The sequence below is a fragment of the Alligator sinensis genome, unplaced genomic scaffold, assembly GCF_000455745.1.
Source record: "Alligator sinensis unplaced genomic scaffold, ASM45574v1 scaffold619_1, whole genome shotgun sequence".
In the NCBI taxonomy this organism is placed as follows: Eukaryota; Metazoa; Chordata; order Crocodylia; family Alligatoridae; genus Alligator; species Alligator sinensis.
This window is the reverse complement of record NW_005842134.1, coordinates 1261402-1279260: the sequence shown is the minus strand read 5'-3', so window position 1 is coordinate 1279260 and position 17859 is coordinate 1261402. Positions and strand designations below refer to the sequence as shown.

Sequence of the window (17859 nt, the reverse complement as noted above, 5' to 3'; positions counted from 1 at the left end):
AGTGACCAGTGCAGACCAAAGCAAACTGCATTCAGCGTCCTGTCACATAATTGATAAAGGTGGATGCTTTTACTAAAGGTCTGCTCCAGTTCAAATGGAAGGAATTTGGGAAGACCCATGGCTTGGACTACACAAGTAATTAGTGTGTGATCACAATAGTCCCTTCTTATCTTATCTATAAGCTTCATCATGACTGTGTATGGACAGAAGCGTGCACTGCCTGCTCTGTGCTGTCCTTGTTGTTTAGACAAACAGAGTTCCTCAGTCCCTGCAGCTATCAATTCTGCATCTTTCACCAGCACTAAATCCACTGAAAAAGCGCAGGAAGCAGCAGAAGGATAAGTGTCCTTTTTGTTTCATACTGTGAGGTCAGAAGAATAGAGTCTAAGGACTGAATTACAGTTAAAGAAAAGGGTGAGAGTTTCTATTACGTAGGATGTAGAGAAAGCCAACTTCTTCAGTTTTTTGAGTGAAAACAGAATGGAAGTTGAGAACTACATAAGCCTCTGTAGTAATCACAGAGATACAAGAATGAACTGGGATATTCAGAACTTCTCTCCATTAGTCCTGGGTCAATTTCAGTAAAGTCCATGATTCTGAAGGGTTCCCAAAGTTTGCATTCAAACACTGGTCTGGATCTTGAAGAGTGGGGTAGGTGAAGGTGTGTTATGGAGGATCTCCCTAATCTTCAAATAAATAGTAGCGCCCAAATTTATCAAACACACATGCAGCACTCCCTTTCCCAGTAGCAGAAAACACTCAGCCACAACAAACACCAACTCCTTTTTTTCCCCTACTCAACCCTTTTTCTTTTTGTCCTTGCATACAAGGACCATGTCCTCCAGATGTATGTTTGTCACAATGCTCCTTCCTTCTCAAAACCCCAATGATTTAAGGTTGAAATCACCCCAGGATTCCCATTCAATGTTGTTTAATAGTATAAAAGATTACCTTCCATCTAGAGAGCCCAGCAAAACCTGTGTATAACACTGGCCAATCCAACTGCAGCCAGTACTGAACAAACACTATCATCATCAGAAAGCTGTTTAACAGGTCATGAAGGAAACAAGGAAGCAGTCTCAACCCTATTACTGGCAGGTGAATGACTGCATCATAAACCACTGCAACTACTGGAGCCTTTCCCTGGTGATCTAAAGGACTGTACAGACCATATGGGAAATGGACATCTTACTTCTAGAAATGGTCCCTGCACGATAAGGGAAAGGTGCACTGCCCATCAAATGGGTCACTGAGCTGAAGGTCTGTATCTGGGAATAACTAAGTCTAGGAAACACCTTGAAAGTGGAAGGGACCACCTGTCCCTGGAATCCAACAGCCAAAGAAATGGCTAATTGCCCTGCTCAGCTCATCCACTTGTCCCCCAAAAATACTGTGCTGCCTACCACACTCTATATTGTTTACAATACCTCCTTAAAGCACAGTATGGAATATTGCTGACATCTTCCTACTGTCACAACCCAAGGGTGTGATTTTTGTTTTGTGTGTGCTTTGGCCCCACTGAATTATTTTCCCGCCAATTTGTAGCTTTCTTTGCAGTGTGCATTTCTTCTCTGCAGCACAGAAATGCACTTTGCAAAGAGTTCCCGCCATTTGTATTATAATTCGAGCCCCATTATCGGCTTGCGTTAAATTATTCACACGTGGCGGCTAGTGATTGGCTTGCTAGCCGTATAAAAAGCTTGAGTGGTTTCCGCCCAAGTTGGAGGACTCCACGAACACCAGGAGGAGGAGACTTCACACTGTGTGAAGATCTCTAAGCGCTGCGGAGCCTATTGGACCCAGCGCATTTCAAGCAGGCAACAGGGGTCTGATCAGCCTCTAGCCTCTCCCCGTCACCGAGCGCAATCCTCGATGTATCCCTCTTCCCTGCGTGCAAAAGGATCCACGGAGCCTCGACAACTCCGTGGGAGAGATCCGAATATTGTCTGAGTCCTCAAACGAGGATTTAAGCGGAGCTGTGCCTGGGAAACTGTCCAGCCTACACCGCGACCATCTTCGGTGTAAGTAAACAATCTTGAATCAACCATTACGCGTCCGTGCCTAATTCTAGCGTGTCGCCTGTTTTCTCCAACCCAGCATGCCCGGGCTGCTGGCCACAGCCTGCGCAGCACGAAAAAGGGCCCGGATCGCTCCTGGCCCGCACACCTACCAGAACACTGGGTCAAGAAGCATATTTAGATATATGGTCTTAGTCAGGCTGATGATGCCAGTGTTAACAAAACTAGCTCTCTGTATTCAGTATGAATTATAGATCTTGTCTGGACATATTATGGCACATACACAACAAGACATTTGTATTGGGAAATAAAGCATATGTTGCTTATAGGGAAACTGGAATCACCTAACTTTCCTGCTGGGCAACCAGATAAGTACCCCTGATTCTGCTTGGACTCCTACATTAAATATAGTCTGCCAAGACTGATACTTAGAAGATTTCAGGCTCCAGTGCTGTCAAATAGGCACCTTTCACCAGCATTTAAAAAAAAACAAACAACATCACTAAGGGTGTTCAGTACAGAGACAAAGGAGTGCTTGGCTCTTGATTTTCAGCCTTAATTTCAACATTCCTGGATTTTGCTGGGTTTAAGTATGAATCTGAACTTTCCTGCAAGAGTTCTGTTTCTGCGGCAGTACATTTTAAACATGCCAGCTTCACAGAGTGGTTAGGATCAGTGTCCTGTTGTACGATGAAATCCAGATCAACTCAATGAAATCCAGATGGCAGGGCAGACATCTTGCATCTTTTGTCTGCCCTTTTCTGAGTGCAACCTCTACAGATAAGAGGCCCATGAAATTCCAGGACTACACCCAAAATAAGGTACAGTAGCCGAGTAGTGCCCCTATTTCTGCCTGTTGCATCTACATACTCCAAAGAACACTCTGTCCAAGAGATCTGCACTGTTGGGTAGGAAGTGAATTCAGGTTTATCAAAGCTTGTGCTCTCTTTCTTGATATATCATCTTATTTAGTTAGTCTAGAAAGATGAATATCTACCCTGTCTTTTCACCGACTTCAGACTAGCAGGGCTAATTATCACTCTATCCATTCTGATGAAGGTAGCCTGAACCTGAACCCATCAAACTAGGTATCTTTGTTTCCCTTCCCATCCACTCCAATGTGTCTTTGAAATCCTGGTGTATTGTTAGCCTTATTAAGAGGTAAATGAGGGACAGTCACTTGTATAAAAACAAGTATACTTAGAAAGGGAGTTTGAAAGAGGTGAGGCTTATGGGGCACTCCACAAACTTGTGCTCTGTGGCTGAAGTCCGGCAGGGGATGCCAGTGGCACCTACACATCTGCACAGTGCTTCAAATGCTCACCTGTCCATGGCCAAAAATATCTGCTTTGGTAAGTGCAAAGCTCCGTGATGATGTGTATTTTATTGCTCCCATGAGCACCACCCAACAGAAATCAGGCTGTCTAGTCACAGCATTTCAACTAGCAGTTAGTGATGCTGGCTGTGGACAGACAAAAATTGTACCAACTTCTCTAGACTTACTCTAGTTCAGTGGTCTCCAACCCTTCTAAGTAGGAGATCACCTTTGGCATTTAAAAGCAACCCAAGATCTACCATGCGCTCCCCCCTCCCCACACGCCCAGCAGGTAAGTCTGTGGGGAGGGAAGGTGGGGAGGGGGGCAGATCAAGGCAGAAGGAGAAAAAATTTTTCGGGGGCATGCCTCCCCAGCAGGTAAGTCCCACCTGGCCTGGGTCCCACGCAACTTACCCCTGCTCCTGCCTCTGCGACCCTGTCCCTCACCACTGGGGACCTCAATCTATCCCCTACCTCTTCCCTCCCCCATGCACTGACTTGCTGGGCTGGGGCGCATGCATGCATGCACATGGGCACACAGCCCCCCCACCCCAGCCTCGGATCAACTCCAAGAGGCTCCGAGATCTACTGCAAGAGGCTCCAAGATCTACCGGTAGATTGAAATCCACTGGTAGGTGACCACCGCTCTAGTTCAACTGAATCAGTGGTAACTATGTTGCCTCTCCATTCTATCCCACAGTAAGTGGAAGTAAGTTGCAATAGTTTGTCACCCATTTCATTCAGTGTAAGTCACTGTGGTTTAACTGCACTTACTGTGGGAAAGATTGGACAGATAAAAGTTACAGCATATCAGCTTGGCAGACACTCGCATGCAATAAGTTCTCTGCCACCTTAAAGTGGTATACCTGTTCATCTGCCCACACCTATTACTGCTGTGGCTTCTCTTTCCAGTAGCAATTCTTGTCACTCCTGCCTGCCTCCAGCATTACCTCACTGAAAACACAGATCTTGAAAACTGATCAGAGTTTTTTGGCCTGTGAATGACCACTGATCTTACTGTTGAGTCCAGTGGTTCTCAGTCTGTTTAGATTCAGGGCACCCCAGCTGAGAACCACTGGAGTTGAAAATTTGGTAGCACCCCAATTAAGAAACTTCAGTTTACTTCAGCTTACCTCAGTGCTTCTTAAGCAGGATGTTGCCTTTGGCGTGGCCAGGTGAAACTGCCTCACACCCTTGGTGCAGAGCCAGATGAGAAAGGGCTACCACAGGATTTTTGCACACTGAGCAGAGATGGAGCAGGTGGGGAGAATGAGGCTGTTGTGCCAAGCACCTGAGAGTAGGAAGAGGTGGGCAGGGGGAGAGCAGGGAGTGGTGATAAACACAGGAGGGTCTCATCTGACAATCCCTGCTGCCATTGCCGAGGCTGGCTCCCTGCACTCTGCCTTGCTGAGGCTATGCACCCTGACTGACTGCCATTTTGCCACGCCCTCCAAACTGGCACCTGGGGTTGGTGCCTCCCATCCTGCCCTGGTTGCTCTACTGAGGGTTGCAGTAGGAGCTGGTGCAACCTTTCCTAATCAAGCTCCACAAGAAGCGTGAGGCAGTTTCACCTGGTGGCAGTGGTCATGGTGGCACCTATGCTTCAGTACCCCTGAAAAAGTCTCATGGCACTGGTCAAGAACTACTGGTTACTCAGTCTACATAAACAACAGTTGGGATACAGAAGGCTGCCGATTCCGGTGGCAACAGTTTGGCATGTGGAATTGGTCAAGTTAGGACCAAGGGCATTCATCTCCCAAACTCTATCTGCATTCTGAGTGTTTCCAGATGCCCCCTCTCCCTGGTAGACTTCTACCTCATCTGCAAATAGTTCAGCAGCTCTGGGTAAGAACATACTAGTGGGGAGACAGTGGGTGGTAGTCATAGGAGCAAAAAAGTGCACATCATCACAGAGCTTTACACTTATCAAATCAGATATTTGTGGCCATGGACAGATGAGCATTTGAAGCACTCCAAATTCTGCTCCAATTTGGAGCACTTCAGTGCTGTGCAGATGGGAGCTGCCAGTGGCTCCCCCCCCACGGAGCACTCTCCAACCAGGGAGCACAGATTTGTGGAGTGCCCCATTCCCTCCCCTCGCTGCCTCCTCCAGTGGAGCACTGCAGGATGCCGGAGGACTGAGTAACCCCTGTTCTGGTCATACTCTGTGGAGCATATGGATGTTTCAAGAAGCACTAAAAGGAAGCACCTTAAAGGGACTCCTCATTTTTTTGAGGATCATTTTTTAAGTGCTGCAGCCATTTTGGAAGTGCTTCTTTAGTCACAAACTTCCACTCACTCACTGTCTGAAGTACTTCAATTGTTACATCCGTTCAGAGCCTCCACAGACATGGAATCTGTGTGTTTAGGCTTACATCATACATGCCCCATACCTAGAGGTGAGGGCTCCAGAGAGAAACTATTTGAATCAACATGCTATAAAATATTTCTTCCTAGCCCTGAGCATAGAAAATGACCTCAGAAATCTCTAGATTATTTGTAGCATGGCTTTTTATGTAATGTTTTATACTAGTAAAGTTTCTCACATACTGCATTTTTCTCTCCAGAAGGTTTATATTTAAATTACATGGGAAGGTGCATACATTTTATCCAAAGATATCCGACTTCTTAATTCAGGCACTTTGGATGGATATGGAACAAATGAGTTATTCAAGATACTCACGTTTACAGAAAGATAGTTGGCTGTGTTAGTCTGAAGTCAGTCAAAAAGGTCCTTTATATACTAACTAAATAAGATTCTAGAGTGAGCAAGTGAGTGAGTGACAGCAAGCACAAGTTTTCATGATACTCACTCCCAGATTTTTCTTTTGATGGACAGGCTGTTTAAGTACTGAAGTCCACAGTTACTGGAGCACCGTGTGTAGAAACAGGTCTTGGATACATCTAACTGATGCATGCAACTACAGCTGAACAGCCAACCTGCCAGCTGTCAATCTTATTGCTGTTCTCAAACATTTCCTCCCTTTGTCTTTAATATTTCAAAGACATGTCAGATTTTCAAACAAAATAAATGCCACACTTTGGTCTCAGTTCTACACCAAAGCTATTATTAACAATGGAATTTAATTGGAGACTGAGTCATTCCATTTCCAGAAACAATAGGTAATTATATATATGCCATACCACCCAGAAACAAGCTAGAAGTTTATCAGCTAGAACAAAAGTGTTCAAACACAAGCACTCTTATTTATGGAGAGGCAAGTTCAAAGTGCACATGCTTTCAGACTCCAATAGCAAGCTTCTTTTTTATTTATTTTTATCATTGTGCTGCCATGGGTCAGTCTCCATAGAGATGAGGAAGGCAGTTGCTGCCAAGACAGAGGGAGGTGGAATGGTTTTGAATAACATTTTACTAATTCCCAATGGTGAGAAATGCAAAAGTGGAGCTTGTAGCCTAGCTGTTTGCCAAAAAGGAAAGGAGTACCAATGAGCAGGTCGTCTCTTACCAGCAGGGATTTTGGGTGAAGAGAATAAGAGGAAATTCTTTGCCCAGGGTGTAGCCTGCTTATAGATTTCACTGTCACAGGTCACAATCAAATACTACAACCACTTTGCAAGTGGTTAAGACAATGAGGACACTTTAACATATGCTCTGAGGGTGGAGGGGAGTGGTGCTTTAATTACAGCAGTTCCAAGAGCCACTCCAATTAAAGCATGGCTGTGTCTTGTGCATGAGCGTCAACACGCTTAGAAATGGCATTGGGGGTGCAAAACCTAATTAAATGTCTTTTAGTACACCCCCCCCCACCATCATTTTTAAGCACAGGGACACTGATACACAAGATGCAGGAAGCTGCTGGAGCATGGCAATTGCCATGCTCCAGCAAACTCAATTAATCAAGTCTGCTCCGATGTGCTGGAATTTCAGCATGTTGGAGCAGCCTTGGCACTCATGTATAGGTGTCCTGTGAGTCTACAATCCTTGCTCTAAGGTCAGATAGCTGACCCTGCAGAATTAGTACGTAATGGTCTATGGCTCAATGCAGAATTTCTCCTAGTATGTAAGACTTCAGCATCAGTTTTGTACCAGTATATTTTAAAAGCATTTTATTTTATACATGCACATATAATTGTCAGGTCCAATTTACCTGCTACTGTAATTTACAAAAGACCAGGGATCAGCAAACTTTTTTGGGCAGAGTGCCAAAAACACCCACAACCTTGATTTGCAAGATGTTGGCATGCCAGGGGCAGACAGCAGGGGAGCCACGAGGAGTCCCATCCTTGTTGTGGAAGTGCAGACCCAGCCCCTTCCCTACTGTCTGCCAAGCAAAATGACTCTGTGTGCCACACTGGCACCTGTGCAGGAGGCTGCCTACCCCTGCAGTAGTTGGTACTACTTGCAATTGTTAATGCTGAATGCTGGGTGGTGGTTAAATAACCTGGCAATCTTTAGGGTGCCAATGGCTTTGGACACAAGAGCACCTTACAGGGAGGTACTAGTCTTACCCCTGGCGAAAGAAATGCCACCAAAAGGTTGTAGACCTGGATAGGGTACACTGGGCTCTTTAACTCTGGTCAGCAGCCAAGCTAGGCGTGGAACCCTGATAGATGGACAAACAGATGATCTCCTTTGCTCCAGCAGCTCCTGCAGCCAAGTTGGTTTCAAACACACTGGCGCCTGTCTTTCCTTTGGACTAAATCAGTAAGGCCGAGAGGGGGGACACTGGTTATGCAGGCAACCCAATGCGTCTCCATATACACTGCCCAGACTTTTGTGCCATGGAGAGGTCACTCCAGCTTCACAGAATTCAGACTGCATACAGTTTTTAATTTGGATTTAAAACCCTGACTTGAGTTACTCCTGGAAATGCATTGATGGTTTCATTCACACACTTAGCTATTTACTGAAAAATTTTAAAGCCACTTCACTTTTTGTAAGTGTATGCTCAAAAGTGATAAAAGCCTGGAAATACAGCGGTGGGGAAGTGGGTTACCGTACAGTTAGCATTGAGGTAGCCTGACAGAATTGGGAGAGGAAGCTTGCAAGCTCAAAGCATGTTATGGGCAGTGACTGTGCAAGTGGTTTTAACCGCTGGCTTCCATGACCACTCACCTCACAGCCAACTGCAACATGTTGAAGTTAGAAAAGAACTGGCCCCAGATTTCATTTTAAAAAGGGATAACAACTTGTGATTTGTCCCAAGTACCTCTCTAGTGAGGTATCAGCCTCACTGAAACCAACAGTGCAGTGCCACTTCCAGCAAGGAGTGCTTAGTCCCTCACCCTTCCGAGGAAGATAAAATAAGTTCACATGCAATTCAGCTTACATGTTTTGAAATCATCTCAACTCATCCCCAAACACGCCTCTCTCTAAATGGTGATTCCAGAGCATTTATTTTAAAAGCCCTTAATGATTGTTCCCCAGACAGATGCCAATTCTTGCTCAGTGTTTCAGCATATATTATTTGTATTGCAATCCTACAAGAAGAGATTTCAGCATGTAAATTATCTGTGTCTCATTAAATTGCTAATATGGAGGGGAAGAGACCAACATAAAATCATAAAATGAATTTTACAGGTTCCCTTCCCTGTAATACTATGGTCAAACAAAACATATTAGATAGAAAAAAGTCTCACGTTTCACAGATCTGGTAATACTTCTCATCCTGAATGCCATCTTGAATGGGCACATTGACAGTGTAATAGCGCCCCTTCCCCAGGCCAACCTCAGACACATCACCAGTACCTGGACAATGAAACACAAATCCATCACACACAGTTAAAAGAAAATGGAATCAGCTCTGAGAATGAACAGGTCTTGGATATCTTGTATAGGATGGGAAGTGTTGATGTGTAGCATGCTCAGAGAAGCTGGCACACAGACTCTTATATGGGGGAACCCGAGTTATTTTGTTGGATGATAGTTGCCCATGGGTAGCTGCTGGAAGGCAGATTTAAGCTCTGCAAACTGTCCTCCCCCAAGAAAGTTCCTGTTTGAAGACAGATGCTTCAGAGCATTAAGCAACAGTGGCAGAGGAATTCTCTACACAGGCTGTGGCAATTGAGGCAGGAAGCAGAGTGGAAAGTTACACTGGAGAGAAACTAGTGAACCTCAGGACACAAGCCATGTACCTACAACATTCCAAGCTCCTAAAGGGGAAGCTAGTCCTGTGGCTCAAGCATAGGATTTAGACTCAGGAGATTCAGATGTCCCTGGGCAAGTCACTCAGGGCTCATCTACAGGTTTTTTTGCGCTGCACTGCCACAAGGCAAAGCCCACACCCTGTATTCTATTCTGCACATGTCAGCTCCTGAAAGCAACTCAGCCCAGCTGCCCTATAATAGTGCTGAACATGTACCAATAAGTATGCCAGAGGCAGAGCAGCTGTGTGCACACATGGCCACTCTGTATGATTAGGCTGCCTCCCTCCAGGAGGTGGCATGTGAGGAGCTGGGGTTGGAGGGTATGACACACTACGTGGTGGAGCTCCCCCATACCACACAGAGGTGGTGCACACATGTCCTTGGTCCCTGGGGCTCAGTTCCTCCATATGTAGTATGGGGGTAATATTTCCTCTCTCACTCTGCTAGTCTAGACTAGCTAGACCAGTTGGGCAAAATATGGCCCGCAGGCTGCATCCGGCCCACGAGGCCATTCTATCTGGCCCACGGGGCCCCTAAAAAATTTAGAAAATTAATATTTCTCTGCCCTCGGTTCCTGTCATAAACGAGAGGAACCAAAGGCAGTAGGACCCAGGGGAAGCGCCGGCAGGCTCTCACAACAGCAGAGCCACCTGGTCCTGGCCCCACCCCCACCGCCGGAAGCCCCACTTGGGGCTTCTGGTCTGGGACCATGCAGCTGCCCCGCACCTGAACTTCAGGCAAGGAAGGAGCCTAGGCAAAAGTGGCCCGGGGAAAAGCTGAGTATAGCGGGGCTGAGAAAGTGGCCCCTCGCCCGCCCTGTGGCCGGCACCCCGTGTTTGCCACCGCCGCCTCTGGGCTGCCCGGCATGTGAGCTCCAGGTGGGCAGCAGCAGCCAACACTGCCTGACACGGTACGTGGGGGGACCACAGCTGCTGTTGCCATGTGCAGCCTCAAGGGGTGAGCCCAAAACTGGCGCAGAGCCCAAGCTGACAGCGGGGCCAGGTTACAAGCTGGTGCTGAGCACAGGGAAAAGCGGCCCCTCACTCGCCCTGTGGCCGGTGCCCCATGCTGCAGCCGCTTGCAGCCTGTGTGGGGCTGCCTGTGCCTGCTCAGGACAGCCCCGTATGGGTTGAGAGTGCCTGCAGCAGGGAGCGCCAGCCATGCGGCAGGCAAGGGACCACTTTTCCCCACGCTCAGCATCAGCTTCTTCCCTGCTAGCGAGCAGGGGGTCAGGGCTGTGTGGTGCCCCCACCTGTACCGCGGGGCTGGGGGGCACTGGGAGTGAGTGGGCGGGAGCCAGCGGGAGCATGGTGCCTGCACTGGTGTCCCAGGGCCAGTGCTAGCAGGGCCCAGAGCAGGGTGGCAGGAGCGCAGGGTTCCAGCCGGCAGGGGCTCTATCGAGCTGGGTCAGCTCCCCCCTCTCCCTGCTGGTGCAGCCCAGCCTGGCTCCACAGACCCCTGCCAGCCTGTGCCCCACTTTGGGCCCCACCAGTGCTGGCCCTGGGACATGGGACAAATGTCCCAATGTCTTGGGACCAAAGACATTGGGACACTGGTCCCAAGATGGTGACCAGGGGGCAGGGCACCTGTCAAGGGGCGGGGCTACCCATGCAGCCCTCAACAGCCTGCCAAAACTGGCTAAGTGGCCCTCCGCCCGAAATAACTGCCTGCCCCTGAGCTACACTGCATGGCTCACAGGGCAGGGACTGCCTCTCGCTATGGCTACGTCTTCACAACAGAATTAACTCTCACACAACACCATTTGATTCCAGTTTAGTGGTGCTTTCAGCCCAGGCCGTTTCTAAACACAAGGGTTGCTTCCACTTGGGTTGATAACCCACCTATGTTATAGTGAGGACCTGTGCTAAGCCCCTCCGAAGCTAATACTCCTCTAATGCCCTCCCCCTGATAACCCAGTAGGCTCAGGATAACAGACAAGTTATCCCACAATTTACTGTGGAAAATCACAGTGGGGAGCAGCCTACTGAAGCATTAAGAGGCACAGGACAGGTCAGCAGACTCCTAGTGCAGTGTTGGGATAGACACAGTAACTAGGCTACTGCAGCACACACTCACTCCTAGCTCTTACTGGAGTTACCTTGGCAGTAAAACTATGCCCTCTGAATTTCCATAGCAGAATAGAGCCCCAACCCTGTCAAATCCTCAACAGAGTCATGCTGGATTACACCAGCTGAGGACTTGGACCATGGTGTGAAAGCCTAAATGTGCTCCCAGCTGGCATCACAGATGATACCACGATATGCACAGTGAAGTTTCAGCCTCAGAGGCATAATATCTGGCCCTAACCCAAGATTGCTCCTAAACATGTTCCATGTTAAGTGCATAAGCAAGCCCCAATGACCACCCAAATTCTGAGAGTTAGACACATGCATAAAAGCTTTGCTTGAATGAGGCTAGTGCTCAACACCTTGAAAGACTAAGGTGTATATAGGTTGCATGGTATCTGAAGGGCCGCTGTGAAGATACAAACACAGCCATGGATGTCTAAAACCAGAACTAAACTAAGGCAAAAGGGAAAGGCACAAGTTCTTTGGGCCCGCTGTGCCAGGCTTTCACTAACTTGGTTACACTTTATGCAGGGTTGACTTGCTGGCCTTAAAAAAGGCTAACTTGCACACTGGAAACAAATGGCCAGCCTTGTATGAAAGGTGAAACAAGTGGCAGTATGTTGTTTTAAGGTGCCTTGTTGCATCCCTCCCACTTCTGAATTAGCTGCTGTCACTGCTCCTTTGGGACTCCTCAAAACACTACTGAAGATCTGCACTCTTATCTCTGCCATGCGCTGGGAAACCAGCCCAAACAACAAGGCAGCATGGTAGAACAGACCTAGGAGTGCTCTCAATTGGATGGTTTGGTGTCTGAAAGGCTGAAGAAGCCGAGGATACCGGGCTCCTGTTTTATTCTGATAGGTAAAGAGTGGATGCAGACACAGACGGGTGGCAAAACACCTAGATAGGCTAAAAGGAACAGGACTGATCAGCAGACCAGAAGTTCTGCTGTGGTCCCAGTGGTAATCTATGACTCTAATTAATGAAACCATAAGATCACTTGCCTGGGAAAAATCCTGGAGAAAATTTATGAAGAGAGACAGTCATGACTTTGGAAGTGAAACTAAAGGCATCTTCAACACCTGTCAAAGGAAAAAGAGACAGAAAAACAGAGGCATCACTTATATAAGGCAGCATTACAGAGAACACACTAAAATATGTATCAACAAGCAGGCAGCAGCGAGGGGAGCAGGGAAGAAGCCAATAATATAAGGCAGATAACAGCACATTAAATTAATCCTTAACAAATGTAACATGGGTCACAACTGCCATGAGTTGTGCTGGTCTCAACATACTCATTAGTGAATGTATTTCCACATCACAAGCCATTACAAAGGCCAGCAGCATTGGTACTGACTGCTCAGACTGAAAGGGCAGGGGGCAGACTGGAAGCTCTGATTCATAGTGCCCTGGCAAAGGCCTGGTCCCAATTAGAAACCGTTCCTGGTCCCTCACTTTCCAAAGCCCTAAAAACCAAGCAAGATTTTTTTACTCTGATATAAAAAAGGGTAGGGGGTGAAGTTACAGGAGACTTAACACAAACCAAATGTAGGGAGAAAACAGACCAAAATGAAACACACCATAAAAGTTTGAAGGGCAGGAAATGTTAAACGGTGTTGAAATAACATCCCCTACGCAGAGAGAGGCTGCAGTCGAGGTCCACTCTGACTTCAGTTTTATAGCATCAAAATACTTTTTTTAAAAAAGACATCATTTAACACTGGCTGCTTCAATGCTAAAGCCTGTCTTGATGGCATTAAACAATTAAAAGCACTGTCACTGGTTGTTCTGGACCCAGAGACAAAGGCTAAGGACCATGAGGAAATCCACTTACTAGACAGCCCCTGACAAAGCAGATGACTAGATTTAGAACATGCTGTTAATACAGAAAGTCTTGCTTTAAATATCAGAATGTTGCTCAGAACAGAGGATGCATTTTAATAATGCAGAGCAAGGTCTGGGGACAAGACGAGCTTCAAGGGGCAGCCTGTAATTCAGGTCACATAGATGTAAGAAAACTGAAGAAAATGCCATTGCTCTTGCTGCATGTCATCTCTATTGCAATAACAGCCCCTTGCCTCTCCCAGCTTCCACAGAGCTTAAAGGGCTGCACTGTATGGATGGCTTTTCTACCCATGCTGTGGTCTTACCGTCCCCGTGATGCAAATCTAAGTCAATGTAGAGGATGCGGTCAAACTTCTGTCGGAGTTTCAGGATACCCAGGACAACATCATTCAGGTAACAAAAGCCTGAAGCTTCATCTCTACAAAGGAACATTTGAGGAGGTAAATGTCACCCAGCAGAGACTCAGTTGCCACGTGCACTCTCCAGAACTCCCATTCACCCAGAGATTTCACCTTGCATTGGCTCATAAGTGGAGAAGGAACCCCTCAATAAGACATTGCAGTCAACTGGAGATGGAATAGAGACAACATGAGTTGCAGCCAGTAGACACTAGAAACAGCAGAACATGGTTCTGAATCCAGCTGGAAAGTCAGAGATGAGTTTGCTGGATCTCACTCCAGTCAACATGAAAACTGCCACCCTGCTTTGTCTGAAACTTTCCTTGACAAGCCTGAAGTTGAAAAGCAGAGGACAGCGGAGAGCAATAAATCACAACTGTTATTCAGATGGCACCTCCCAAATATTTTAAATAAATCTGGCACCATTAAAAGGTGCCAGATTAACAGCCCTGTTGATTGAACCCCTAGCTCCACAAAACAGGCACAGTGCTGCCAAGCAGCAAACAAGCTTCCTTATACCAACATACCTCAGCCTCAGGTCAGCAGCACCCAGTTGGGGTAGTGGGGTAGTTTGGTTTACAAGTATCAACTAACCTTGGCTGACATTGCCTAAGGGAGTAAAAAGTGTGGGCTGCTGCCACTGGAAACTACGCAGAGAACTCTTTTCACACCAGATACCCAAATGCCAGTAGATAAATTGCCAGCACGAGATGTGCCAAACCACAAGCAGCAAGAAGCCCCTCCTTTATGCCACTGGGGAATGGACTTGAACCAGTGACCTTGTGCCCAAATCATCCGCAACCCTATTTCCACACTGTTCTTAGCCTGTGAACTGGATTTCCATGATGTGTGTGGATAGGAAATGAGAGAGAAGAGAGGGTGAGAAAGAAGTGTGTAGACTCATGCAAGCTGATGGGATACAGCTCCATAAGGATTCCCAGCTGATTCAAGTGAGGGCATTACTGGAACAGGGGTAATTGAAACTGCTGAAAAGAATAGTTTCTTGCCTCTCTCTCCATAAAAAAGTGCATGTGAAATTTATTTGAAATAATTCCTTGTTTATTTATATCAAAGTATAGACATACAACCTATTTATTCTGGAGTCATTTATCCAGATTTCGCTCTAGAGTACATTTACCCTGGATTAAGGACCAGACACTTAACCAGCTATCCCAAGTAGTCTGCCCAAAAGTAGGTGCTATTACAGGGCATGGCCACTAGGTGGGTGGCAGGTGAGCTAGTTTGAATTGAGCAAACAGCCACCACAGAATGAAAATGTCAATGCTACAAGGGAGGCCATGTATGTCAGAGAACTTTTTCTGGTGTAAATTTACATCCAACTACTTTGGAAGTAATGTAACACCAGAGAAGAGAATTGTTCCCTGAGAACAAATGCTGTGAATTGTGGATCGGCTCCACCCTTCCTCCACAGTAAACTGGACAATGCTCCAGAGACAACAGTTCACATGTCCACACCCAGAAAGATATGATAGTAAACTGATGAGACAATCTGCCACGGAGGAAAAGCAGTTCCTGCCTGGTGCACAATACTCCCAGCACTACACTGGCAGGAAAGTCCCTTTTGCCCTATCTTGGGAATTCAGCATACACACACGCATAGATGAAATACGCAGCAGAGAGAAACGCGTAGCGTGGTAAAACAAAAGTACTCTCCAATGGGTGCTGGCTCAAAGATGCAATGGAAAGATCATTGTAGGCAACAGAACCTAGAGGTTCCCCAATTACAAGACAGAGTGTTTGTTGTGTGGGAAGCTCCAGAGCCCAATGGGCCAAACACAAAATGACCCAAGTTCTGCTCTCAGTTCTGTCACTGATTTGCTCTGTGACAATGGACAAGACACTTCACTGCCCTGTGCCTTAGTTCTCCCACTAGTAAAGCAGAGGTAACAACATTCACCTACATGAAAAAAATACTGAGATCCCACGGATGAACAGCATTAAAGCGAAAGAACCTGAAAGCAAAGATGGAGACAGCAGCTTTGTGAGTTATAAACCACCCCCTCTCCTGATCTGGAGGGAGGAGGGTGGTTTCTGACCAACAGAACAACAAACCTTTTGCTTACAAGATGCAACCAAATAAAAAAACAAAAGCTGTAAGGCAAGTCCTGCCTTGCGTGGAAAATCCAGGTACTATAGCAGAACACCTGCAATGTTGGCTGCCAATTAATGACACTATGAATAAAACACAGTAAATTCCTCCAGCACAACTCTCACTCTGTGTTTGGCAACTCTCCCCAGTTCCCTTATAGGACTTTAAGCTAGCAAACCACCAGCAGTGAACCCGACTCCTGCAGCATGATCACCTGGATCCAGGGGAAGAGGTCATAAGAATCCTTTCCCATTGTTAACTTCTGAGTAGATAGAACTTACCAGGGCAAGAGACTTCATATCATACTTTCTGCAGTGCTTCCTAATACAGTTTTAAATGGCTCAAGTTGCAGCATCTCTGCCAGCCCCTAATCAATCAATCTAGGCCACATTCCATGACCCCACTGGTAGAAATATTTCCATGATAACCCCTCACGTTCTCCTCCTCTGCATGACATGGCAGGGGGTAGGTGGGGTCCAAGGGCTGTAAAGCAATACGGTATTCTTTCAAACTCACTGCTGCAAACCCTCTGAGCACAGCTGCTCTCTAGAGACACTCTGGCTCTACTGACTTTGAGTGATGCTGGAGATTGATTTTTAACAGGAATCCTGGGACCATTTTTAAATGGTCATTCACACATGTTATATTTTTTCCACTCTGTAAGTGTTTTAAAATCTAGGATAATGCCTGCTTAACTTTACCTGGGTGTCAGTAATACAGCTGGTGATTTAGCATGTGGAAGGGGGCAGGGAGAAAGGAGAAAAGAAGAAGGTGAGAGAGATTGATTGCATGCGTGCGTGTGTGCGTGCGTGTGCATGTGCATGTTAGTGACTTGGACGACGTCACAAATAATATAGGCTGGACTTGATTCTGGTAAAGTGCAGTTCATACAGACACACAATACAACAACTTGGTATCACTGGCAGTCATCTGGGGAGCTGGAATAGCAGAGGATGTTGTATGCATGTACTTAACTCCCTTGAGAACTACAAGATTAGAACAGCAGTAGCACAGGAGGTCAGCCTGTGTTGGAAGAACTGTGAGGGATACAGGACAGGCAACAGATCTGGCTGAGGAGGAGTATAGTAGCAGGGCTGTGCGGGGGACTTTCTATGTCCACCTGCCGTGGTTATGGGCCTTTTTTGTTTTTTTTAATAGAAACACATGTATTCAAGTTTTTAAAGAGAATTGAAACTCTCCAAAGAGTCATGAAACGCTCCAAAGAGAGAGCAACTGCCTTGGGTCTGACCATAGCCTAGGAGTGTGCCACAACTACATACCTGTCCTGAGAGGAGTTACTAGAGCTTGTTACTTGGGCTTCAGTTTACATTATGGGCCAGTGGAAGGAACCAATAGTTCTTGGTACACTCCTACTGCTCCTCCCTCTGAAAAAGGGAATATGACCGGCCACCTACAGCAGACAGGAATGCTAGAATCTTAACCACTGCAAGGTACATTGGTATAATACTCGTGGCTGCCAGCATTTTTGTCTACACAGACGCTCCCACTGCTCCTACAGCCAGCAGTGAGAATTCAAGAGTGAAAAACTTTAGTAAGGTAAAACTAAGGTAGATGCTGGAGAGAGAACAGTTCTTCATCCCAACCTAAATAAGCGATTGTCTAACATGCACTTAAAAATGTCCAGCGATAGAGATTCAACAGTCTAAATAATCTGTCTCCATGATAAACCACCCTCCTAGTTGGAAAGTTTTTCCTAATAGCTAACCCAAGTCTCCTGCATTACAATTTAAACCCGTGACAAGAAGTAACATCCCCTCTCAGACTAGACTCACTGGCCCAGAAGATTCCTTCAGGTCCTAGTGACAGAGATCAAATCACATCAGCTGTATAAGCAACCTGATCTGTAGTTGGAAATTGTCTCAAATGCCCTCTCATCTTTTCTTTCCACTTATCTCAACATCTCCTCATGCTACATATTTTAGACCTCTAAACAATTTGCTGCTGCTTTTTAAACCCTGAGTACTCCAAGAATCAA

General features: G+C 46.5%; 1 protein-coding gene across 6 annotated transcripts in view; it reads right to left on the bottom strand.

Moving 5' to 3' along the window:
* The window catches only part of HDAC8 (histone deacetylase 8), an 85294-nt gene that overhangs the window by 50973 nt on the left and 16462 nt on the right, over positions 1–17859 (bottom strand). For all 6 annotated transcript variants that reach the window (XR_003094410.1, XR_003094411.1, XM_025205938.1 and 3 more), the window contains 3 exons: positions 13661–13773; positions 12515–12592; positions 8935–9043 (listed from right to left, as the gene is read on the bottom strand). Coding sequence is in view for 4 of the 6 variants with exons in the window: in XM_025205938.1 (XP_025061723.1) it covers positions 8935–9043; positions 12515–12592; positions 13661–13773 (300 nt within the window). In the remaining 2 variants the exon portion in view is untranslated. The remainder of the gene's footprint in view (positions 1–8934; positions 9044–12514; positions 12593–13660; positions 13774–17859) is intronic.